Source organism: Halichoerus grypus, chromosome 7 (genome assembly GCF_964656455.1).
Source record: "Halichoerus grypus chromosome 7, mHalGry1.hap1.1, whole genome shotgun sequence".
Lineage (NCBI taxonomy): Eukaryota > Metazoa > Chordata > Mammalia > Carnivora > Phocidae > Halichoerus > Halichoerus grypus.
In genome coordinates, this window is record NC_135718.1 from 54,770,395 (window position 1) to 54,794,261 (window position 23,867).

The 23,867-nt window shown below is 54.2% G+C and overlaps 1 protein-coding gene across 5 annotated transcripts in view; it reads right to left on the bottom strand.

Moving 5' to 3' along the window:
* The window catches only part of PALD1 (phosphatase domain containing paladin 1), a 124,216-nt gene that overhangs the window by 65,196 nt on the left and 35,153 nt on the right, over positions 1–23,867 (bottom strand). For 3 of the 5 annotated variants that reach the window (XM_078077627.1, XM_036083955.2, XM_036083951.2), the window contains exons 2-18: positions 21,390–21,603; positions 18,433–18,535; positions 17,040–17,219; positions 15,517–15,681; positions 14,494–14,654; positions 14,192–14,267; positions 13,322–13,473; positions 12,873–12,972; positions 12,573–12,677; positions 10,369–10,464; positions 9,804–9,932; positions 9,189–9,305; positions 8,943–9,098; positions 8,433–8,615; positions 7,214–7,354; positions 6,911–6,982; positions 4,751–4,891 (exon numbers count right to left, since the gene is read on the bottom strand). In XM_078077627.1, the coding sequence (XP_077933753.1) occupies positions 4,751–4,891; positions 6,911–6,982; positions 7,214–7,354; positions 8,433–8,615; positions 8,943–9,098; positions 9,189–9,305; positions 9,804–9,932; positions 10,369–10,464; positions 12,573–12,677; positions 12,873–12,972; positions 13,322–13,473; positions 14,192–14,267; positions 14,494–14,654; positions 15,517–15,681; positions 17,040–17,219; positions 18,433–18,535; positions 21,390–21,574 (2,262 nt within the window). In that variant the 5' untranslated portion in view covers positions 21,575–21,603. Of the gene's footprint in view, positions 1–1,771; positions 3,261–4,750; positions 4,892–6,910; positions 6,983–7,213; positions 7,355–8,432; positions 8,616–8,942; positions 9,099–9,188; positions 9,306–9,803; positions 9,933–10,368; positions 10,465–12,572; positions 12,678–12,872; positions 12,973–13,321; positions 13,474–14,191; positions 14,268–14,493; positions 14,655–15,516; positions 15,682–17,039; positions 17,220–18,432; positions 18,536–21,389; positions 21,604–22,069; positions 22,256–23,867 lie in introns of those variants that run through there. The other 2 variants (XM_078077626.1, XM_078077628.1) reach the window with 2 other exon arrangements.

Below are 23,867 nucleotides of genomic sequence, written 5' to 3' on the forward strand. Positions count from 1 at the left end.
CAGAAGAGACCACGGGCCTTCTGTACCCTGTGGCAGCCCACAGCATCACCCACGATCAGTTAGAGCCAGGGGTGCAACTAACCAGGTCCAGACTGCGGATGCCTAGGAAGCAACCCGCTTACCTCTGGGGTTACGCTTCTGGGGAATAAAAGGGGGAAGAGCTGCTCTAGATTCCATGGGCCACATCAGCCAAATGTGACATGTGGCTCTTGTTCGGATCCTGATCCAACTGCAAAAAGACTTTGTGAGACCACTGAGAAAATCTAAACATGGACCAGGTGCTGACTGGTATGAAATAACTTTTAGAAGGTGGGGCCTGGGAGCGAGGATCTTTGCCTCTCAGCCCCGCTCTGATACCAACTCACATGGGACCCTATACAACCCACTCTCTAGCTCATCTGTCAATAGAGGGGACAAATGCTCTGTAAGTCTTTTAGCACTAAAATCTGAGGGTCCCTGTGGGGATTCTGAAGCTACAGGATATCACAGGACACTCTGGCCCTACACTGATCCTCAGAGCCCTCCCATTAGTTGAACACTTGACGTGTATCAGCCCTGTACTTCTGGTCCCTCGTGTCCTTCCCACATACAGCCCTGCTGGGAAGCAGTACTGGTGCAGCCTGGCAGGTGGGACACAGGCGGTCAGAGGGGATGAAGACGGCTGTCACCCACATCCACATTCCTTCTGCCAGTCAGCCCAGAACAATCCGGCCATTCCAGAGTCCACACACACGCATGCATGGAGCAGGCCAGAGGCCCCTTCTAATCTTAAGGCAGCTGGGGCAGCTCAGGCCATCCTGACCTCAGGCAGGACATACGCTCTGGGTCTAGCCAGGCCAGGTCAAGTGCAGGGTGACCTTGGAGGAAAGACATTCTGCCTTTTCTGGCTAAAGGACATAGTGGCCTGGTCACCAAAAGCTGTGATTCACAAATCCGTGTCCATAACCAGTTTCACAGGTCTACAGGAACTTAGAAACATAAATCTGTTCAAGGACTCTTAACTACTCGGAGATCATGTCCATTCTACTCTGAGATCATGTCCATTCTACTTTTCTGGTACTAAAATATCCTTTCTTTTATGAAATGCCAACCGTGTAGATGGTAGTTAGGTTTTTAAATTTTTGCTTCTTTCTTTCCTTCCATCTCTCCTTTCTTTAAAATGGACACATTTAGCAAGGTTATATACTGGCAACCGTAGAAAGGTCCTTCCCTGTTTTAAACGGGCCTCTTGAATCCCAACTACTGGGATTGAGGTTGCTTTTAGCTCTTTCTTTGTTCTCTACCAGTAGTTCTAGGATCTCTAAGATTAGTGTCTTTCTAAGAAAATATATCAGACAGCGCCTTCCGTCTCTCTCTCCCATCCCGCTATCTGTCCACATCCAGGTACCCGGGAAAGGCTGTGGGAGGACACGGTGAGAAGGCAGCCATATGCAAGCAGGATGAGAGAGCTCAGTGGAAACAAATTGGTCAGAACGTTCATCTTGGACTTTCCAGCCTCCACAATGTGAAAAAACAAATTTCTGTTGTTTAAGCCATGTGGTTGTGGTATTTTGTTGTGGCAGCCCCAGCTGAATAATGCACGTATGATGGCCTCTCCCTTCTCGAGGTTTCGGTCTCATCCACAAAAGTGAGACAGTCACACTCTGTGAGGCCGGCAGGACCCTAATGCCAAACCGAACAAAGACATAAGAGACCAAGATCTCTTATGAATCTGACCCAAAAATCCTCAACAAACCAAATCTAGCAACATAAAAGACACACCATGACCAAGCAGGATTTATCCCAGAATGTAAGGTTGGTTTAATACCTTCAATTAAAATATCATTCCATATCAATAGAATAAAGGGCAAAAAACAAGATAATCATCTCAACAGACATGGAAAAAGCATTTAACAATATTCAATATCTCCTCATGAAAAGAAAACACTCAGTAAACTAAGAATGGAAGGGAACTTTCTCAAGCTGACAAAGAGTATCTATGAAAAAGCTAAAGATAACATCAGATTTAATGTGAAAGGCTGAAAGCTTTCCCCCTAAGATCAGGAACAAGAGAGGGTGTCTGTGCTAGCTACTTTTACTTAACATTCTACTGGAGGATCTAGCCAGGGCAATTAAGGAAGAAAATTAAATAAAAGACATCCAAATTAGAAAGGAAGAAGCAAAACTATCTCTATCTGCATACGACATGATCTTGTAAACAGAAGATTCTAAGAAATTCACTAAAGAAAGTATCAAAACTAATGAATTAGTTTAGCAAGTTTGCAAGGTAGAAGATCAATATACAAATATCACTTGTATCTCTGTATAGTAACAATGAACAAACTAAAAAATGAAATTGAGAAATTAACTCCATTTACAGTAACACAAAAGCAATAAGCTACTTATGAATAAATTTAATATAAGAAGTGTAAAACTCACACTCTAGAAACTATAAAATATCTTGTAAAAAAACAAAGAAGTCCTACATAAATGGAAAGACATCTCATATTATGCATCAAAAGAGTAACTATTGTTAAGATGGCAATACTCCCCAAATTGATCTGCATCAAAATCCCTATCAAAATCTCAGTTGGCTTTTTTTTTCTTTCAGAAATTAGCAAGTTAATCCTAAAATTCATATGGAAATACAAGGGACCCAGAACAGCCAAAATAAGTTCTGAAAAAGAAGTCATACTTGGAAAACTCATTTCCTAATTTCAAAATTCACTACAATACTATGGTAATTAAGGCAGTAGTACTGGCATAGAACAGATAGATCAATGGAACAGGATTGAAATCTCAGAAATAAGCCCTCACATTTACAGTCAATGGATTTTTTTAGAGGTGTCAAAACAATTCAATAGGGAAAGAATTGTTTTTTCAACACATATGCTGGGACAACTGGATATCTCCATGCAAGAGAATGAAGCTGGATCTCTACCTCACACCATATATAAGAATTAACTCAAGATGAATCAAAGACTAAATATAAGAGCTACAACTATTAAATTTTAGAAGAAATCTACTTACCTCTTTGAGGTAAATTCTCATGACCTTAGATGAGGCATGACACCAACAACAGAATGTGATGTATCCATACAATAGAATATTAGTCACAAAAATGAACGAAGTAATGATCCATGCTAGAACACGGATGAAACTTGAAAACATCATGCTGAGTGAAAGAAGCTGGTCACAAGGACCACATCTGTAGGATTCCATTTTTATGAAATGTCCAGAATAGGCAAATCCATAGAGGCAGAAAGTAGATTCACAGTTGCCTAGGGTTGGGGAAGGGCGAAATGGGGTGATGAAAATGTTCTGTATCTGGTTGTGGTGATGGCCACACAGCTCTGTGAAAGTACTAAAAACTGTTGAATTGCACACTTTAAATAACTGGATCGTATGGTATGTGAATTCTATCTCCATAAAGCTGTTATTAAGAAGACAGCAAGAGGGTGAGACTCGACTGCAGCAGATCCCCCAGTGTGGGCCCCCACCAGGAGCATCAGTATCACCTAAGAGCTTTCCAGACCTACGGAATCAGAAACTCAGAACTGGAGCCCAGCAACGGGTTCTCCAGGTGATCTTGAAACTCACTGCAGCTGGGGACTCCCGCTTAGACGAGGTGGTCCTCAACCTTGACTATGCATTGGGATCACCTAGGGAACTGTACAAAAAAACACTCACACGCTGGCCCCCCCAAGCAGACCTAGTAAATTAGACTCTCTATGGATGGAACTCAGGCATGGGAATGTTTCAAAGCTCCCGTGTGAAACTAGTATGCTGCCGCTGCCGGGTGAAAAGGACTGCATTAGAGAGTGAAGGCCTTGTGTTCTTCAGCCTCTTTGAGAGTCTGACCCAGGCCCAGCTCACTAAGGCCACCTGGTGGCCATACTGGGGAATGACTATCTTGCTTCTGCTCCACCCCCACCCCACCCACCAATCCACCACCAGGGAGCCCTGGGATGGGGTTCAGGGATCCCTATCCTCCCACTGCTGAGGTCAGCAGCAGCCTGGCCTCTGGAATGGGGATGGGTGAACGTGATAATCAGAAGATAATGTCAAGTCATCTGACTGGGCCAGGAGAGCTGTGTAGGACAGAGCCCCACAGACAGCTAATGGAAAGGCACTTTTTTTTTCTAAATAGGCTGAAATTCTGGATTTTTACATAAAATTTGTACCTTTATGGAAACCGTTTCATTTTTATCATTTCATGAGTTATCCAAACACAATTTTTAACTGAGGAGGTCAATCTGGGGGCCAGCCCCAGCCCGAGGGCAGCGCAGACATACATAGGTCCTGAGTGGGCAGTCATGCGGCATCAGCCATTAAAACACTGAACGGCTGCCCTGCTGGTCATTAAATGGCCACCTGCCAAGCCCCGGGAGTGGCCCCATCTACCAACCTGACTCCTGCCCTGGACCCTCGGCACCGTCCACGACCCAGAACCTGAAGGGTTAACATCTGACACCACAGGGGTCAGGACAGGGCGTTAGTTCTGACTGGCCACATCCTTGACTGGTCCCAGGGCTGCCACAGCTGTCAAATACTCTGAACATCACCAGCGCATACACCTCGTCAAGCACTCCCGAATCAGGCAAGGGTGAGTTAGGGCTGGGCGCGTTTCCATTTCACAGGTCACATCCAGAAGGTGAGGACGTAACAGAACCGATGAGGGCCCCCCGGGAGCCCTAGCCACCTCACATCCAGTCAGCCACAACCTCTCTGTGCACTGGGGGAGGGACCCGTGGGTCAGGGCGAGGCTCACCTGGCGGTAGGTGCAGATGATGATCTCCCGCAGGTGGTAGTGCATGGGCGTCATGGTCTCACTGACGGTGTCCAGGGCCGCATCTACCTCCTTCTTCACGCGGTGCCCATCAGGTAGCAGCTGCACCACCTTCATCACCACCTGGGGCCAGGGGAACACAGAGGAAACCAAGGGGGGTAGGTGAGGTCGCCAGCCCTAGCAACAGACTCACCCCACACGAAGGAAAACCTCAAGGTCCATCTCAACAGTGGTGCTGGGAAAATTGGATATTCATGTGCAAATGTAACTCAAAACAGATCAAAGACATAAACACAGAGCTAAAACCATAAAACTCTTAGAAGAAAATAGAGAGGAAAACTTCATGACGTTGCATGTGGCAATGACTTCTTGGACAGGACATCAGAAGCACAGGTGACAAAAGAAAATGACACCATCAACAGCGTAAAAAGGCAAACAACAGAATGAAAGGAAATATTTGCAAATCGCATATCTGCTAAGGGATTGATATCCAGAATATATTGAAAAATTCCCATAACTCAACAACAAAGCAAACCAAATCAAAAATGGGCAAAGAACTTGAACAGACATTTCCTCATAGAAGACATGTAGGTGGCCAATGAGCACATGGAAAGATGCTCAGCATCACTCAGCATCAGGGAACGGGGACTCAAAACCACAATAAGATGCCACCTCACATCCACCAGGATGGCAACTGTCAGAACAGAAAACAACAAGTGTTGGCAAAAACGTAGAGAAACTAAACCTCTTGTGCTTTGCCGGTGGATATGTTGCCACAGACAACGATACGGCCGTTGTTTAAAAACTAGACAGGTTACCATATGATCCAGCAATTCCACTTCTGAAAGTGCAAGCAGATATCTGAACAGGTATTTGTACTCCTGTACTTCATAGCAGCATGACTCACAATCACCAAAGGGTGACGAGAACCCAAGTGTCCACCGACAGATGAGTGGGTGAACAAAACGTGGTCCATACGTACAATAGGATAATACTCAGCCTGAGAAAGGTGTGAAAGCTAATAGACCCTCAACGTGGATGAATCTTGAGGACATCACGTTAAATGAAATAGACCAGACACAGAAGAACAAATACTGGATGATTCTACGTGTATGAGTTATATGGAATAGTCAAATCCATAGAGACAGAAAGCAGAACCACAGTCACCAGCAGCTGGGGAGGGAGGAATGGGGAGTTACTGTTTTATGGGTATGGTCGGTTTGCGATGAATAGAAAGTTCTGGAGACGGATGGTGGTACTGGTTGCACAACAAAGTGAATGTACTCAGTGCCACAGAACCATACGCTTAAACACAGTTAAAATGGCAAATTATATGTTAGGTACATTTTACCACAATGAAAAAAATAAAAATCTAAGAATCAGCGAATCAGCAAGAAGGAAGAGAGGAGTTTTAGGGAGAGGAAAGAGCACATGCAAAGGCCGAGAAGCTGAAGGAGTTTGGCAAGTTTGAGGGAGCATGCAGAGGCCAGGGTGACAAGACAGCAGGGACAGCGGGGGGGGGGGGGGAGCGGGAATGTGATGAGGCCAGTCGACGAGGCAGGAGCCGACCACAGCGCCGACACCAGGGAGCCACACGCCAGCTCTGAGCGCCACGTTCCCCGCCCCCGTAAGTCAGGGACTTTGCCGCTTACTTGCAGGGTGTCTGGACTGACGGCATGTAGCAGGGGCACAATACAGGGGTGACTAAATCGGAACTGTGAGTGGCCATCCACCCAGTGCCCTGGACTGAAATAGAGGTGGGGTGGGACAGGCCATGGCCCGGCATCAAGGTCACCGGCCCCAGCTGGGGCCCAAGCGCCTGTGAGGCAGGCGTCAGCGTCACCCAGACAAGATGTGGCCAGGGGCTTCCCCAGGGCACAGAGCAGCCCAGCGGCAGGGCCAGGCAGACAGGGGTCAGTCTAGCCCCCTCTTCTCCAAGAGCCATCTGTCAGGGCCTGGAGCCAAGCTGACCTGTGCTTTGGTTTGCTCATCTGTGAAATGGGAGCAGGCGAGCACTGAGATGATGAGATGCAAGAAGGTGACGTAATTAATAGGAGCTCTGAAGATCCCCCAGACCTGCCAGCAAGACTCGCCCTCTCCCCTCACCAGGTGTCCCCGGGGGACCCCGTGGGGTGTGCTCACCTCAAACTCGCCCTTGGTGAACTTGGCATCAGGCACACTCACGAGCTCCTCCTCGCCCACCTCGGGGAAGCCCTGGGGGAGGACAGCTGCTGGGACAGGGAGCACGTCCATCCAGGTCGCGCCCTCCCCCACGTGAGGAACCCCTTGCCGGGGGTCTGCCAGCCCCCAGGCCCCCTGCCCAGGACTGATGGGAGAGACTCCACACCATGCACCATCCCTGTCCCCCACACGCTCCTGCCACAGCCAGGGTCCCCGGGGCCGAGTACCACCCTGCCCTGTCCACACAGGACGGGCCACACAAACCTGGATGTGCCAGAAGGCGAGCACGGCCACCACCATGGCGGTCGTGGTCCGGCCCTGGCCACTGAGGCAGCTGAACACGAAGCCAGTGCCCGGGTCCTTGGCGAGGGCAGCCCGCAGAGCCTCGAGCAGTCGGTCAAAATCCTGGGTGGGGAGATCAGGGTCTGAGTCAGGCAGCCGGTGCTCCAGGCTGCAGACTCCCAACGCGGCCCATCCCTCCAAATGGCAACCCCAAAGCAGTGGTCCTGGGGCAGCCGGGCACAAGATGACATGCTTGTAAACAGCCATGCCCCTGCTACCTTCCCCCCCTCCCCCAGGTGCGCGAGCGCACACACACACACACGCACACACGCACCCTCCACCAGGCAGCGTACGAAACATGCGTATGCCACTCCCACGTGCTGTGTCCCCCAGGGCTGCGCAGGGACCCCTGGCCTGGCTGCTTGCCTGAGAGGGACCCAACCCAGGTCCCAGCCTGAGGGCAGGGGTCCGACCTGAGCAGATCACTGCAGCACGCGTCCACCAGGGGGCGACAAACAACAGGCAACCAGACCCGCAGAGGCAGGAACCACAAGCCCCGTCTCTGCCCCTCACAGGCTGCACATGAGACGTCCCCGCACGCCCCGGGCCCAGAACAACACCCCGCACAGACATATCACCCAGACAACCGATGTACCACACAGGCACGCAGCGACCCGCACGCAGTGAGTGCTGGGCACACACACCACGGACGTGTCCATGGACGCTAAGACACACAAACTACACAGACTCTTGCAAAGACACAAAGCTACAGAGAGCACATACACAACCTTGGTCACACACAAGCACCCCACAAGCCCCCACACACATTCCACACCACACAGTTCCCCAGATACGCCTGCCACATACCCCCTGGTAAAGACAAGATGCACATCAGATTCCAGACCAACACGCCCACCACACACATGCACACACTCCACAGTGATACCCACACACTCTCCAAACACGTCTCCCTCACAGACGCACATTCATGAACACCATGGATGTGCTCCCACACACACACCGACACGTAATAAACACACAGGTGCCGAGCGAATAAACCACTTGGTCATATGTGAAGGCTCGTGGAACACGCTCCCAGTCCCTCGGGGGAGCTGCGTCCCGAGCCAAGGCCCAGGCCAGAGCGGGGTGGGAGAGGGCCCCCTCTGGCTCCCCAGAGGCCAGGCCTGCACAGCCCCCTCACCTGCTCACAGGGGGCGCAGAAGTCTGGCAGGGGGATGCGGTGGTAAGTGAGGCCGGGGTAGGCCCCACGGTGCTGGGTGAAGACCTCCTGCATGGTGAGGCATGTCTGGAACTTGCGGGTCGGTGCACCCCCCGTGCCTGGGAGAGGCATACTCAGGTGGGCCTTCAGCTGGGACTCCAGGTTCTAGAGGAGGGTGGGACAGAGGGCTCAGGCCACTGAGGCAGCCTCCAGGCCAGCCCCGGAAGGCCAGAGCCTGCCATGGCCAGGACCAGTCCTGGCTTTCGGGGGCATCCCTGCCCCTTCCTGAGCCTCAGGGATCAGAGCCAGACCCAGAGCCAGGGAGATGGCCACAGTGGGAGTCCTGAATCAGCCACTCCCTGAGTCTGCTCCTCTTGGGGCCTCAGTTTCTCCATCTTACAAGAGGAGCATGGGACCTTCTAAAGACCCTCCCAGGCCAATTTTCCAGAAGGCCTCCAAAGTAGGGGTGTGCGGAAGGCAGGAGGGCCTCACCTCAAGCTGGTCGGAGGCCATGGGGGGCCCAGACCACCGCAGGCTGTGGGTATGCCCGTCACACTCCAGCACGGCCTCCTCCCTCAGGTTGACCCACACGACATGCCGTAGCTTCCTCTTGGCATCAGTCAGGTAGGCCAGGATGCTCCCCAGGGCCTGCGGGGAGACAGGAGGGCCATCAGTGAAAGGGCTCAACCATTACCCCACTCAGCCCACGAGGGGACGTAGGGCCCCTGGGGTGGTCACCTTGGCGCTGGGCTGGGCTGTGCCGTAGATGGGCATGCGGGGCACCCGTCGAAAGTTGGCCACATCCATCTCTCTGACAGTGCTGAGTGCGTCTGGAGAGATGAGGTCGTCCGCCCCCTGCAGGGAGAGCAGCAAGCCTGGGACCCACAGCAGCTGACTGAGATTCAGAGCCCAGCCCAAGGTGGGGCAGGGCAGGGCAGGGACCAGCTCTCTACAGTTTACCAAGCACTTCTGCACACTTGGCACTTCATCACCGCCCCGGCAAGGAGAAAGGCGCTAGTGCCCACCCTCCAGATGAGGAACCTGAGGCTCATCAGGGAGAGGCTGGTGGCAAAGACATCAGAACCAGGCCTCCTGCCTCCTCGCCTGCAGCACGTGGGTTTGAGAACGAGGAGAGGGAATGACAGCAGTGGCCAAAGCTGCAAACGCTTCTTGGGGCCGGAGATCAGCCCCATGTCACTCACAGGAAGAGTCTGCTGCCCCAAAGGCCATCGCCCCTTTGTCTTCTGGGAAGGGCAGCAATGTTTAACCCAAGCCGTCAGGAATCAAGGGCCCACCAGCCCCGGGGCCAGCCCACACCCATTCCCACTTCCCCAGCCACCCGGCCACACTCACCAGAGAGCCCTTAGCGACGAGGTCCCTGGGGGCCACAGGCCCCGCTGAGCTCAGAGTCACAGGCAGGCGGTACAGCTCAGGATGGGCACAGAGCCAGCGGCTGAAACTGAGGGCAAAGGCCAGCGGGTACTGCAGCCCGAGGCAGAGAGAGATGGGAGTTCAGGGGCACGAGGCCATCCCAAACTCTCCCAGCTGGCCCTGTGGTGGGGGAGCCCCAAGAGACATCCATCATGGTCCAGGGCGGGGGGGGGTGAGGAGACAGGACCAGGAGGTCCGAAGCAAGATCCTTCCAGGCCCCAATGCCCCAGCTAAGGGTACAGAGACTGGGGCCCAGGGGAGAGAGAGGTAGGCCCTCTCTCTGCCTGACCTGCTCTAGGACCACCACTCTATCGGGGTCTCTCCATGTCCCCCACACCCACCTTCCTCTGGAACCAACACACACGCCCCCACCCTCCTCCCCAGTTCCACAGGGGTCCTCGACAACCCCATGCCAGTCACCGTGGGAGACAGGGCTGGAGGGACCCCAGGAGGAGGGCTTGTGGGTCCACTCATCCTCCAGCCGCACCTGCTCGTGGAGATAGTAGTTAAACAGGATCAGGTAGAAGTATCGCTCCAGGCTCTGCAGCGCCCTCTGCTGGACACCGTGCTGGCTGCAGCTTCCCTGAGAGGAGGTGACCCAGAAGGGGGGTGGGTGGTGAAGACAGGGCTCGGGGCCATCCTGTCCCCATTCCCAGAAGGGCAGGAGGTAAGCCTGAGAAATCCCCAGAACACCATCTATCCCCTCCCTTTATAACTTCTGCCAGGCTGGAAATTCTTCCAAGCGTCTAACCGCTCTCCGATTTGCTGCGATTAATCTGTTGGTGAAGGGGAAGCAGTTGGTGACTACCCCAGAACCACTGCTATCAACCCAGGGACCGCCTCGCCCTCCGGGCCTGTGCCCACAGACAAGCTGGGACCCCCCCTCTTTGCACCAAGCCATGCATGTGCAGGGCCGTGCACAGTCGTGTTGAGGAAAGAAGTACATAAACACCCTTCTCTAAGCCAGAGGCCCTCCCTTAAGAACTGTGACCCACCCCACAAGAAAACAAAAAGACTCTCATAACAGTGCTCCAAGGGGGCCATGATTTTTACCCTTACTTTACCGAGGTTCTGAGAAATGAACTGACTTGCTCAATCATGACGTTGATGGCAGAGAGAGCTGGATCCCCAAACAAATGTCCTAACCCCAGCCCAGCATGCTCTGGGGTCAAGGAGCTGTCAGAGAGAATCCCAAGCTCCCTCTCTCCACCTTCAGATCTCAGGGATCGCCTACTGGGTCAGTACCACCTTCTGGAGGGCAAGTGAGATTCAGAGAGGCCCGAAAGAACGGTCATACCCTTTGATTACATTGAACCTCATCTTTGGGAATCTAGGCCAGAGGTCAGCAAATGTCTATTTGTATAAAAGGCAGTAAATATTCTGGGGTCTCTGCTGTACCTGCCCAACTCGGCCACTGCAGCGTGAGAGAGCCGGACGTGCTGGACTGAATGGGCAAGACCATGTTCCAATAGAACTTACTCATGAAAACAAGGTGGCGGGTTGGATTTGGCCCATGGGTCACAGTTTGCCAACCTCTAATCTAGACTAAGGGAAAAAATCCTAAATACACAACAGCTTCATTTTCATGAAGTTATCTTGATGCACAAGAATTTATACTGATGAGGAACTGGAAGCAACTCAACTGTCCAACCAGAGGGGCGTGGTTAGTAAACCATGACAGGTGACATCCCAGGGACATCTGCTCCATGCAGACTCCCTTCTAAGGGCCTCATGGCTCTTATCCCAGCTGATCCTCACAACAACTCTATGGGTTGGTTATTATTCGTGGCTCCCTTTTTACAAGCGGGGAAACTGAGGCACGAAGCAGTGAAGCAGGTGGCCCACGTCCACACACCTGTAGGTGGCAGAGCCAGGCCTGGACCCCACGTGGTCAGGCCAGAGGCCACGCTCTTAACCTAACAGGCCAACGATGGTTGAAGTCACACAGCCGGCAAGAACGGCGATGACGAAAGCAGGGATGGCACGGGGATGCTGAGGAGAAGGGCTAGAAGCAGGCCGCAAACGTGCCCTGGGGCGCCCGCCACAAGATCATCACAAACAAAGCACGTGGGAGGAAGGAAGCTGGCCCCAAATGCTCCCAGTAGCTGTGCTGACATGATGGATGACTTTCTGCCTTCTCCAATTTCTCAATTTTCCATACTATACTATTGCTTTCAAAAGATGTTTTTTTAAAGTGTCGAAGAAGAAAAAGTCTCTGCAGGCCTTAGATTCCTTCCATGCACTGTGCACACTCTCAAGACAAGGCCTCTCCCCAGAGCCGAGGGACAGGACTGCTGAGACAGCCCAGAGCCCATCACTCTTCCAGAAGCAGCAGGCTGGACCAAACCCCGGCCTACCCAAGGAAACAGCAAGGGACTGACTCGCGGAGGGGAACCAGGAGCGGTCTGGGAAGTCTCTGGATCCAGAGGCCCCCGGCACCCTGGCCAGCAGCTCCTTCCTCCATCCTGTTTATTCTGCAGCAAGGGGACCTGGCCAGGGAAAGTAAACTTTCCCTCTTCCTTGTCCATCTTTCCTGCAGGCCCAGCTCCTCTAGCTTCCCTTCCTCTGAACGCCTCTCTTCTCTGGGAGAAGCAGCAACCAGGAAAAGTCAGTTGGAAAGAAGCCAGTCAAGAGGTTTAACAAAACGAGGTCGCAGGACTCGGGCGAAAGCAGACCCTCTCCAGGCCTCACCTGGGCTGGGCTCTCTGGCCGGGGGCCTTCCAGCTTCCTCTGGTGTTCCAAGATGACCTCCTTCAGGTCATGCAGCTCGGCACAGGCAGTGATGGCTCTGTCCACCTGGTGCCCACGACCAGGGCAGGGAAGGGAGAGGGAAGAGGGCCGCAGGGCCGAGCAAAGATGGTGGAGGCGGAAGGGAAGAGAAAGGGAAAGAATGGTTTGTCAAAAAGGGGGCAGTGCAGGGGAGGAAGAGACCCCACCAGCGGAGGAGTGCACGGCCCCTCCACGGCCCCTGTCCCCAGCCCCCTGACTCACCTCGTCCACCATCTTCCTCCCCTGAGGCACCATGTGGAGAAAGCTCTGGATCAGCTGGAGCTGCTCCAGGGGCAGTGGCTTGGTCTGCAGGGGGACAGCCCTGACAAGGAAGGGGTCAGTAGCATAAGCAGTACCCCCAAAGGCCTCTACTACCACCCCCCTGTTGACATTTCCATTCACACGGCCGCTGAGGGGCATTGGACTACAGTCTCCAAGTCTTCCTTCCCATTCAGGTTGGGGGAAGCAAGGGGTATTTTCCCCAGTGGGGAAACAGGCCCAGAAAGGTCAAGCGACTTTTTTCGCATTACTCAGCAAATCTGTGGCAACCCAGGAAATGAACCCCACATGCCCCACCTCCAGCTCTGGCCCTGGGCTCCTGACACGTCCCCAGCACTCTGGCAGCCCTGCCCCCTCCTCTCCTCATCCCTGCGGTGCCTTGGGACACTCACTCCGGCCTCGAGGCAGCCCCGCTGTGGTGAAACAAGATGAGGGTACCCAGGGTCATTCCCAGATTGGTCCTGCCCACGCCTGTCTGGCAGCTGAAGAGGAGAGCAGGGGGAGGCCCGTGGTCATCTCGGAGCTGCAGCAGGCTGGGGGTTTCCTGGGAAAGACCATGACCGTCAACAACAGCATGCCCTGGAAACCCTCAGCCGGGACCAAGTCGAGGGAAGGGGGTCATGACATCGGCCCATCTGCACCCCACAGTCTTTGGCAAGGGGGGCCTAGACAGGTGGCTCAGCCGCTTTTGCCAAACTTCAAAGCCCAATGTGCTCCATCTGCCCCGAGGAGGACTGCCCTGCCTCCTTCCCAGGCCCTGGGGGAGCCCAACCAGCTGGTCCTGGGAGTGAGACTGCTCAGAGGGGACAGGCCCGTATTTGACATCGCCGTGAGATGCAAATTAAATGAGGTGGCCTCCCGCAGGGGCTGGGAAAGAAACACCACCAGTCCTCAGGAAACACCAGCTCAAGAGGCTACGGATAAGAAATTTTTAGCCCCGGTGAACTTGGTGTCTAGAGAGGTCAGGTGATTTGTCCAAGATCACACAGCAAATTAGCAGCCGAGCCTGCTCAGAGTCCAGGCCTTCAGATGGTCAGTGCTGGGCTCTGTCATTAGAGAATGTACAAATATACACCCCCCCCAACACACACACACATTCCACCTCTTACACAACACAGAAGGAAACCTTCCTCTGAGGAAAGCCAGAGGCCATACTCGCCCTGAGCATCACCATGGAGACAGGGCCTAGACCCACACCCGCTCTCCAGGCTCCTGTCCCTAGTCTGTGCTCCCACCACCCACCGCCTCCTGCCCTGACTTACCCGGAGGACATTCACAAAGACATCAAACTGGGCTTCCAGGGGGGCCCCTTGCTCTGGCAGGGGCAGGCGGTGATACCTGCCAGGTGAGGCGGAGAGGCCCATCAGGCAGGCCACACAGCCCGGGCATCCCCCACCCCGCATTCCTGTGGGAAAGATGGGTGCGGGGAGCTCAGCCCAACCTGCAGACGGTGAAACTGAGACCACAGCTGGGGAGCAGGGCCAGAGAGCACCCCTGCCCAGCACAGTGGCATCCATGCGGCCCAAGTCATCTGCTGTCACCGGGTAGGACTGGCACGCGGTACCTGTAGGCGGGCCTCAGGAAGAGGGGCCGCTTGTACACCTCCTCGGTCACGTGCACATCGTCCTCGCCCCGGATGGCCACAGCGTGGGGCTCCCCCAGCAGGTCATCGATGTTGTGGTAGACGTGGTACGTGTTCTCACTCAGCTGGGCAAAGTCATGGATCTGCATGGAGGAGTGGGGGCCAGAGGACCATGACTGACCTGCAGGCCCCTGCTGGCCTTCCTGGCCGAGCTCTAGAGCGAGGAGACCACAAAGAGGCCACGGACAGGCTGCTCTTCCTCCAGGGGGAACCATCCGGCCAGAGGTGCTCTGTGCCCTGGGAGTCCTGATGGGATGGAGGTGGCCAGCGGCCCGAGGGGGCCACCTATGCACAAGATGACATGGCCCACACTGGGGCCAGGGAGGAAGCGTCCTGCCCTCTGGGCAGCAGGGGTCAGCTAAGCCATCAGACTCAGGGACAGGGGGAAGCTCAGTCAGCTGGGTGCTAGAGGAGACGAGACCCCAAAGGGAGATGGGAGACAAGTGGGCTCCTGCCCGTGGGAGTCTCTGGGGGCACCGCGATGGCACCCTCCACGCACACACCTCCGTGGTGTGTCAACAGCCTCAGAAACCTTGACAGGGCCCCAGGTGGTGGAGGGGAACAGGGGCACCTCAGACAGACAGAGGCCCATCGAGAGAAGTGCCTCATCCGGGCCTCTCAGCTCACAGAGGGCTGACCCTCGGTGTTGGGCCTCCTAGTCTAATGCTCCTTTCACTCCACTAGGCCCCTGCTAAATAAGGATGCTGAGTGCAGAGGAGGTGCGCATGGTGGGAAAGGGGCAGAAGCAAACGGAGCCGGGAACAGGAAGGTCTTCCCCTAGCTTCCCGTGAGCTGGCCTTGCATCCAGCTACTCACCCAAGCAGGGCAGAAGAGTGGGTGAGTACAGGCCGGTGAGAGCAAAGTTGGGCTGGGGGCTAGGGTCCCAACTCAGCCGCCCACGGCCTGCCAGGGAAGGGGGCCTCCACCTACGCCAGTGACCCTTACCTCTTTCCGGATGGCCAGCTCTAAGCTCTCTGCCTGGATCCCAGGTCCCAGGCCCCGGAGGTTCTCATGAAGATTCTGCTTATCTCGAGGTGTGTAGGGCACGAAGTCCTCCTCAGCACGCAGAAACAGCACGGGCTCCTCCCGCACACAGAAGATGATGCACTCCTGCCAGGAGCCAAAGGAGGAAGAAACTGTCCCCACTACCCAGCACGGAGACCCGACCTTCTGCCTTACCTCTGTGCCTTTCCACAGACCGGTCCCTGCTCTTTGAGCGCCTGTCACCCCCACTCTGTCCCTGCAACATGAATCTTACACAGTAAGCAAAGCTCAGTCCAAATACCACCTGCTCCTGACTCTCCCTCTTCTCGGGGCCAACAGCCCTTTGTCTGAAGCTCATGGTGTTGATTCCTGCTTCATCCTAACATGATCAGTGACTACATCTCCCTTCATGGACTACAGGTTCCTTACACGACGAACCATGTTCTAGTCATTTTCACATCTCCATTATTCCAAGCACGGAACGCCAGATAAATCAAGTGCTTGATAAACACTGGGGGAAGAAATGAATGCCCGCCACCACCATGCAATCATTCATTCACTGAGCACCTTACACACAGAGAGAGATGTGGGCAGACCCTTCCCTGTGGAACTTGAAGTCAGGCTGGGAAGAGAGGATCCACCCAGAACTAACACCCCACCCCACTCTGGTTCACTCAGGGACTCTCCAGCTAAACCCCAGGTCAAACCAGATGCAGGCTGCAATCAGATGGGACCCTCAGCCTCTGTCCTGCAGACACTCAAAACCCCACCTCAGCATCAGGCAGGAAAGAGGAGTCATTAAAAACAGGCATTTAGGGGCGCCTGGGTGGTTCAGATGATAAAGCATTTGCCTTCAGCTCAGGTCATGATCTCCAGGTCCTGGGATCAAGCCCCACGTCGGGCTCCCTGCTCAGCGGGGAGTCTGCTTCTCCCACTACTCGTTTGTGCTCTCTCTCGCTCTCTCAAATGAATAAATAAAATCTTAAAAAAAAAAAAAAAAACAGGCTCTAATTTAGAGTTCAGATGCCTTGTTTGGGTCTTGGGACACCACTCCTAAGCTGTGTCACTCATCCTCTCTGGGCCTCGGTTTCCTCCTCTCTGCAATGGGAGGAACTGCCCTGCCTTCATAGGGCTGACACAAGGACCTGTGTCCGCTGTGGTCATCATGCTGTGCCTCTCTTGCTATGACCTGGACCCTCTTGTCACCCTGTCCCCCTTCTCACTTCTCCAAGGTTCTCAAAGTGGGGTGTATAAGGGGCTTCTGACCTAGGGCCCCCATGTCCACATACGACAGGGAAATAAAAATTGACCCAGAATTTCCCAACCATGCTGACCACAATGATCACTGTGGCATTCAAGGCCTACAGAGCCTGGTCTGGGTCCCCAGGCACCCTCCCCATCATGTGGCCAGGCCACTCCCGGGAAGAGCCCCTCTGCCAGATTTGGGGGGCTGCGAGACCCTGCCCGGAAGCAGTCCTGCTTACCCTGTGTCCATCTTTCTGGAGTTTCTGGAGGACCCGCCTGAAACCAGAGAGGCTGGGCTGTCCCATGCCAAACACGGTGAGGCCACCCCGCACTTGCCGGAAGTTGGGGGCCCCACAGCTCCGCACAGTGCCCAGTACATCCATCTTCTCAGCAACATCCCGCACCAGGAAGTAGCGTCCCTGGCAGGGGAAGAGCCACAAGGGGTTACTCAGATGCTCGGGGACATCTTCTATCAGTGGAGCTCTGTCCCAGGCCCCAGAGGATGGGGAGCAAGAGATGGGGCAGGGGACATGGTCTTCAAGTTGTCTGCAGGCTTTTGGAAAAAACAAAATATGTGACCATCTGTGATCCCAAGAAGAGTGTCATTTAGCATGGGAAAGGGAAAAACAACAACTCCTGATGGGGAATCCAAGAAGGCTTCATGGAGGAGGCAGCATTGGGGGCAGGTCTTGAGGAAAGAAAGTAGGGAGAGGCACTCCAGGGGCAGGAAACTGAGGCTGGCTCTAGGGTGGGGCCTGAAGCTCTCCAGGAAGAAGTCAAATGTCTCCCGCAGCCAGAGGAAGGGCTTGGAGCAAGGGCCCAAGTGGGGAGTCACAGCCGGGGCCCCAGGAATCAGCTAGAGGAAACCTGCACTAGCCCCCTCCTGAGGTCCTGAAGCTCTGAGGACGGACGGGGCTCTCCCTTCCCCGGCTAGGGTGATGGATGCAATGAGGGACAGAGTAAAAGGGTGAGAACAAGAGGCGCCAGGGGAGTTCATTCCTGGGCACAAAGGAGCTCGGACATTATCTGGCCATGCCCCTCCAACAGGACCCACACATTGCCTGACAGATTAGAAATGGAACCAGTTCTTCCAGACACCAGAAAACCCCAGCTACTCTTTCAACAAACACAGTTTCATCAGCATGATTATCCCTTCTCCGACTATTTACTGAGCACCTACACGGTGCCGGAGCACTGTTCAGGGCTGGGGGCTGCTGCAGTGAACAAGAAAAATGAAAGTCATCTGGGCGTGTGGACCTGGCTTTCTAGGGGATATGTGAGGGGAAAAAGCAGCTAAGCCAGAGAAGTTCTGGAGCGTAGAGAACAGGATAGAGATCCCCCAGCTGGGGCCCTGACTCTGTTCTCCCTGCTGCTCCAAGGGCGGGGTGTGGGCAGACTGAGGCCAGGCAGGGACCTGCCAGAAGAGCCGATCAGGGGGCTCCGCGGGGCAGGGGGCACGGCCCAGGAAACCAGGGGGTGACAGGAAGTGGGGGAGGAGCCCAGACAGTGGGGTGAGGACATGACTCAGAGAAGGGGTCAGTGGGGAAAGCAGGAGGGAGGGACCCTCTGAAGAAGGAGGACCAGAGGTGGGTGGGGGAGGCCGAAGGGGGAAAGGGGCCGGGCTGCCCTCACCTGCACCAGGTAGTGCTCGGGGGTGGCGTCTGAGAGCCGGCCCAGTGTGTAATGGGCCTTGAGCAGCTCCTCATGGATCTGGAACTCCTCCTTACAGTTGTACCTGTCAGGGCAGAATGGAAACTTTCATGATCAAGGTAGCCTCCACCCTCACCAGACTCCATAACAGGACCACCCCACCGGCGCCCGTCTATGGCAGAGACAGCCTGCTGTCCCCAATACCCACCCTCCCCTCCTTCCTCAGCAACAGAACCCTGGAATTGTGACTGGGCCATCTGGCTGAGGACTACATTTCCCAGGCTCCCTTGCAGCTAGGATGGTCACGTGACTAAGGTTTGGCCAATGGGATATAAGGAGAAGTGATAATGCGTACAACTTCTGGGCCATTCCCTTAAAGGGAAGGTGGGTGCCTTCTACTTTCTCTCCTTCTCCCTGGCTAGCATCCAGAAGTGATGGCGAGAAGCAGATGCTAATGATGGTGGGGAAACAAGAGAGGCTGATCACAGAGTGGCCATTCCAGCTTGGTGCACCTCCCAGACTCTTGTGTAGAGAGAACCTTCGGTCCTGTTTAAGGCCTCCTATTCGAGGGTTACCTGGGTCCAGGGGACCCTTCCATCAGATTGTCTCTGAGAACAACACCATGGCACAGTGAGGGGGCTCAGGACAGAGGCTTTGGGGTTGCATGATCTGGGCATGAACCCAACTTCACCACAGAGCAACTTTGGGGCTTTGGAGTGACTCACTCTCTCTGTGGTTCCCTTTCCAGTAATTCTCACCTCCTAGGGCTGCTGTGAGATTTCAAGGCACTGCTGAATGGAACTGTGGTCAGCCAAGGGCCTTGGGCACAGTGTTTATTAATATAATTATTTTTACTAGTCGCAGTGCTACCTCCACACAGGGCCATTTCAAACAAAACCCACAGGTATAAAAACAGATTTCTGCAGATGCTAAACCAGGATGGGTCTGTCTGTCTGCTCAAGACATAAGAAGCTTCCGTGCTGATTATAACAGTGAATAAGACACTCGCACCCTGGTGTCTGTTCCTCTTTACAAAAGAACTGCGTCTAGGAAAGGCAGGGCAGTGGAATGAGTGAGGCAGGGGAGCCCGAAGCGAGGAGTTGAGAGACTTGGGGTCCCACTCCCAGCTCAGTCTCTATCTCACCACATGGTGGACAAATCCGTCTACCCCCGGAAGCTTGGTATTTAGATCCAGTCTTCACATCCGATCTAAAACGCATTCAATCAGGAGTCAGCAAACCTTTTATATCAAGAACTGGACAGTAAATAATTTTGGCTTGAGAGCCATACAGTTTCTGTTGCAACCACAACTCTGCGATTGAAGTGTTGAGCATCCACAGACAGCATACAAAGGAATAGGAGTGGCGGTGTTCCAATAAAACTTTATTTACAAAAGCAGATGCTAGGTGGGATTCGGTCCACAGGATACAGTTTGCCAAGCCCTGTGTTGGGTGATCTCTAAGGTCCCTTCCCCACAAACATGCTACAGCCCCAGGGTCCCTGCGCTCATACTCGCTCCAGGAGGCAGATCTTTACAGCAGGCTCATGACTGTTCTGAGCCACACCATTTGGTTAAGTATTCTGCACGTCATCACCATGCAATCTGATAAGAAAAAGAAGACCCAGGGGCGCCTGGGTGGCTCAGTCATTAAGCGTCTGTCTTGGGCTCGGGTCATGATCCCAGGGTCCTAGGATCGAGCCCCGCATCGGGCTCCCTGCTCAGCGGGAAGCCTGCTTCTCCCTCTCCCACCTCCCTGCTTGTGTTCCCTCTCTTGCTGTGTCTCTCTCTCTGTCAAATAAATAAATAAAATCTTAAAAAAAAAAAAAAGAGGAAGGAAGGAAGGAAGGAAGGAAGGAAGGAAGGGAGGGAGGGAGGGAGGGAGGGAGGGAGGGAGGGAGGGAGGAAAACAAGACCCAGAGAGGGGAAAGGATTTGCCTGAGGTCACAGAGCAAAGCCCAGGACGTGTGTCTCCGACACTGCCCTCAAGGGCCAAACCTAGATGTGTCATCTCTGGTAGAGAGACAATATCAAGTCTCTTCTCTTCCCCTTATCACGAGCACAGTAATGGATTAGGATTCTAATTTTCCTGTCAGGCCCCAAAGCCAGCAGGCCGATTTATCATTCCCACCCCTCAGGTCTCCTGACACACAAAGTCCCATCTGCTAGGTCTCTGCCAAACTTCTTTGTGTAGAATACAGTTCATTCTTAGTTCACTGTGTCCTACTTCCTGCATGCTGGAGGGGCCCAGAGGCAGATTCGACGTGAGCTGAGGCTTCCCGATTCACCGGGAGACAGAGCCCTTGCCTCTCTTGTCCTCCTGGCCTCTGGCTCCCAGCACCCACTCCTTCACTGACCCCACAGGGCAGACAGGGTTGCAGAGCCCCCTTCTGGACCCCCTTCTTCTGGACACATGTAGTGTATCCATGTGTCTCAAAATATGGTGCCTGAACCCACCCTCAGCCTCCTCCAGGAAAGTCCCTCAAGGACCTAATTAAGAGAGGTGACCAAGAGCTTCCAGCTTTTTCAGCCACAGCTCTTTTACGACCTGGTATTAACCTCAGTTTCGAACCATAATTACTAGTTGTGAAAAATAAAAAATCTAAATTTTAGGCACCTTAGTATATAAACTGTTTGAAAATGTTTGGCCAAAAATGATTTTCAAAAGGGTGTCCCCCCACCGGCCACTTCTCCTTCTCCATGCTTCCTGGCCCTATGGACATGAGCTAAGAGACCCACAACAGAGACCCACTCAGGCACTTGCTTGCTGTGTTACTCCAGACAAACTGCTTAACCTCTCTGGGCCTCAGTATCTTCATCTATGAAATTGTAGACTCAGTGCTTTATGCCACCACTCCTCCGGGAAGCTGCCCCAACCATGTCATCCAGGGACACGGTCACACACACACACACACACACACACACACACACCGCCACTCACGTGATCACGACGGGGGCCACTTTGTTGGGGATGATGGACTTGGCCTTACTGTTGTGCAAGCCTGTGGTCTGGAAGGAGTGGACACTGAGTGAGTGCTGACTGTCCATCGTGCCGCCCCCCTGGAGGCCCTCGAAGGGGGCGCCCACCGAAACCGTCTGCTGGGCTGTGCTGGCCGTAGTACCCATAGTCCGCTGGCAGCCTCAGGACCCCAAACCTGCGGGATGAGAAGGCATGGGGTGTGGGGAAGGGGTGGGAAAATCCACAGCAGGAAGGGACCTAGCCCAGCTCCACCTCCACCCCCACCGCCCAGATGCCAAGTCTGAGGCCCAGAAAGCACGAGCTCAGCCTGCAGCAGGAGACAGAGGGCAGGTGTGCCGCCTCCCAGTGTTCCCTGAACGCCTACCCTGCGCCTGTCCCTTGGCTTCTGCTTTGGGGGGGTTACGGACATGAAGGGACATAAAGACACAGCCCCTGAACGCTTACGGTTACACTCCCCTGGCAAAAATATGACCGTTAGGAAGGGGTTAGCCCTCCACACCAGGTCAGGACCTCGGGCTCTAAGTGACTGGGTCAGGCCACACAGAGGCAGGGCCCCCCAGACGCACAGAAGTGGGAAGACCTGGGGCAGGTGCAGAAGGAAGTCAAGCTTGGCTCTGAAGAATGTGGAGGCAGGGGCGCACCTGGGTTGCTCAGTTGGTTAAGCATCCGACTCGATTTCGGCGCAGGTCATGATCTCAGGGTCATGAGATCAAGCCCAGCATCAGGCTCCATGCTCAGCAGGGAGTCTGAGATTCTCTCTCTTCTCCCTCTGCCTCTGCCCCTGTTCACTGCGTGCTCTCTCTCTCTCTCTCTCGCACACACGTGTGCTAAAATAAATAAATAAATCTTTAAAAAGAGAGAGAGAGAATGTGGATGGAAACAGGATACAGGAGGTCACTCTAGCCATGAATATCACAAAATGAGGCTGGGGACATCCAAGGGTTCAGTGAAAGCACCAGGCCCCTGAACTTGACATCACCGATCATCAATATCCCCATCAACAGCCAAAGATTCCGCCCCCCACAAGGCAGGCTGGGTGCCCTGGTGGATTCAGCAATTCCCCTGGTGGGCTCTCTCCCTGAGAAATACTTAAGGATGTTCGCAAAAACCAGGCTTCTGGGATGTGTTGCTGCCGGAAGTGTTGTTTACAACTGCAAAACACGGGAACCCACCTCCAGCCAACAAGAGCGGCTCTGCTGAATAAAGTAGGGGCATCTCTAAGGTCAAAGGTTAAACAGCCATTGAAAATATCATACTGATGGATCTGGAAAGACATGGAGGACACAGGGATAGAAGGAGCAGGTTGCAAGGCAAGAACGGGCTCCAGTCCCATTTTAATTCACGAAAGTGTATCGGGAGAAAAGCCTGGGAGATACACATCAAGATGCTAATGTGAGTTATCACCAAGTGATGAGATGAGAGTTCATTTGTGTCTTCTCCTTTTGCTTGTTCTCCTCTGAACACTAACTGGGTAATGAAGTTAAAGCCTATTGAGAACAGATAAGAGAATGTCTGGGGAAATGGCCGGAGACGGGTGAGGAGTTGATGGAGGGTGTGAGGAGCCGTCCCCAGACACAACTCCCTCAGCTGCCCTCAGCCGCCCTCAGCCCAGGGTGAGCTGCTCCACATGGTGGGGACAATCTGCTCCCACCACCCCGCCCTCTAGAAACCAGCAGCGGCACCCAGGGAAGAGGGTGGTGGAGGCAGCAGGTCAGCGGGTCAGTGTGAAGGCTGAGCTCACTGGGCCTTCTCTCCCCCAGGCCCTGAGTACTGGGGCTCCCCCTCCCCAGAGCCGCCTAGACAGAATGACTAGACTCATCCACCCCTCCTCAAACCTTCCCAAACCACCACCTGTCCCTATCCCTCTGCAGTCTGGAAAGGGCTCCCTCTCTCCCTCTGGCCCTGCCTTGTCATCCTTGAAAACTCCCAGTAGCCATGCGACAGCTCTGTCAACATGCACACTTGTGCTTATAAGAGCCCCGTCGCACCCCGTCCAATTTCCCCCTCCCTCCATCCCTCTCTCCCACTTTCCCTCTCTGTCTCTGTCAAACGTGGACGGAATGAGCCTCTGCTCCTAAACAGAAATACGGGCTGCTCAGAGAGCATGAGGGGCTCCACAGTGGGCCCCAGCCTGCCAACAGCAGAGCCAGAAACTTCTCTCCACTTCTCCCCCAACCCAGCTCACCAAAGTTCCCTGGACCCCTCCCAGCAGCCCGGGCCAAGGAGGCATGGACAGGAACAGTCTCCTCCAAGAATAGGGGCACGGGTAGCTGTCCCAAATGAGGGCATGAGGGACAGGAAATGGGAAGGGCCTATAGGAGGCAGCAGCTGCCCACAGCTGCCCAGCCAGGCCAGGCCCTGCCCGCTTTGGGCTGAGCTGCAGCCACCCCCGTGTCTCACGGGCCCCACAGGCGACAACAGGCCCCAGCTGGTGCCCTG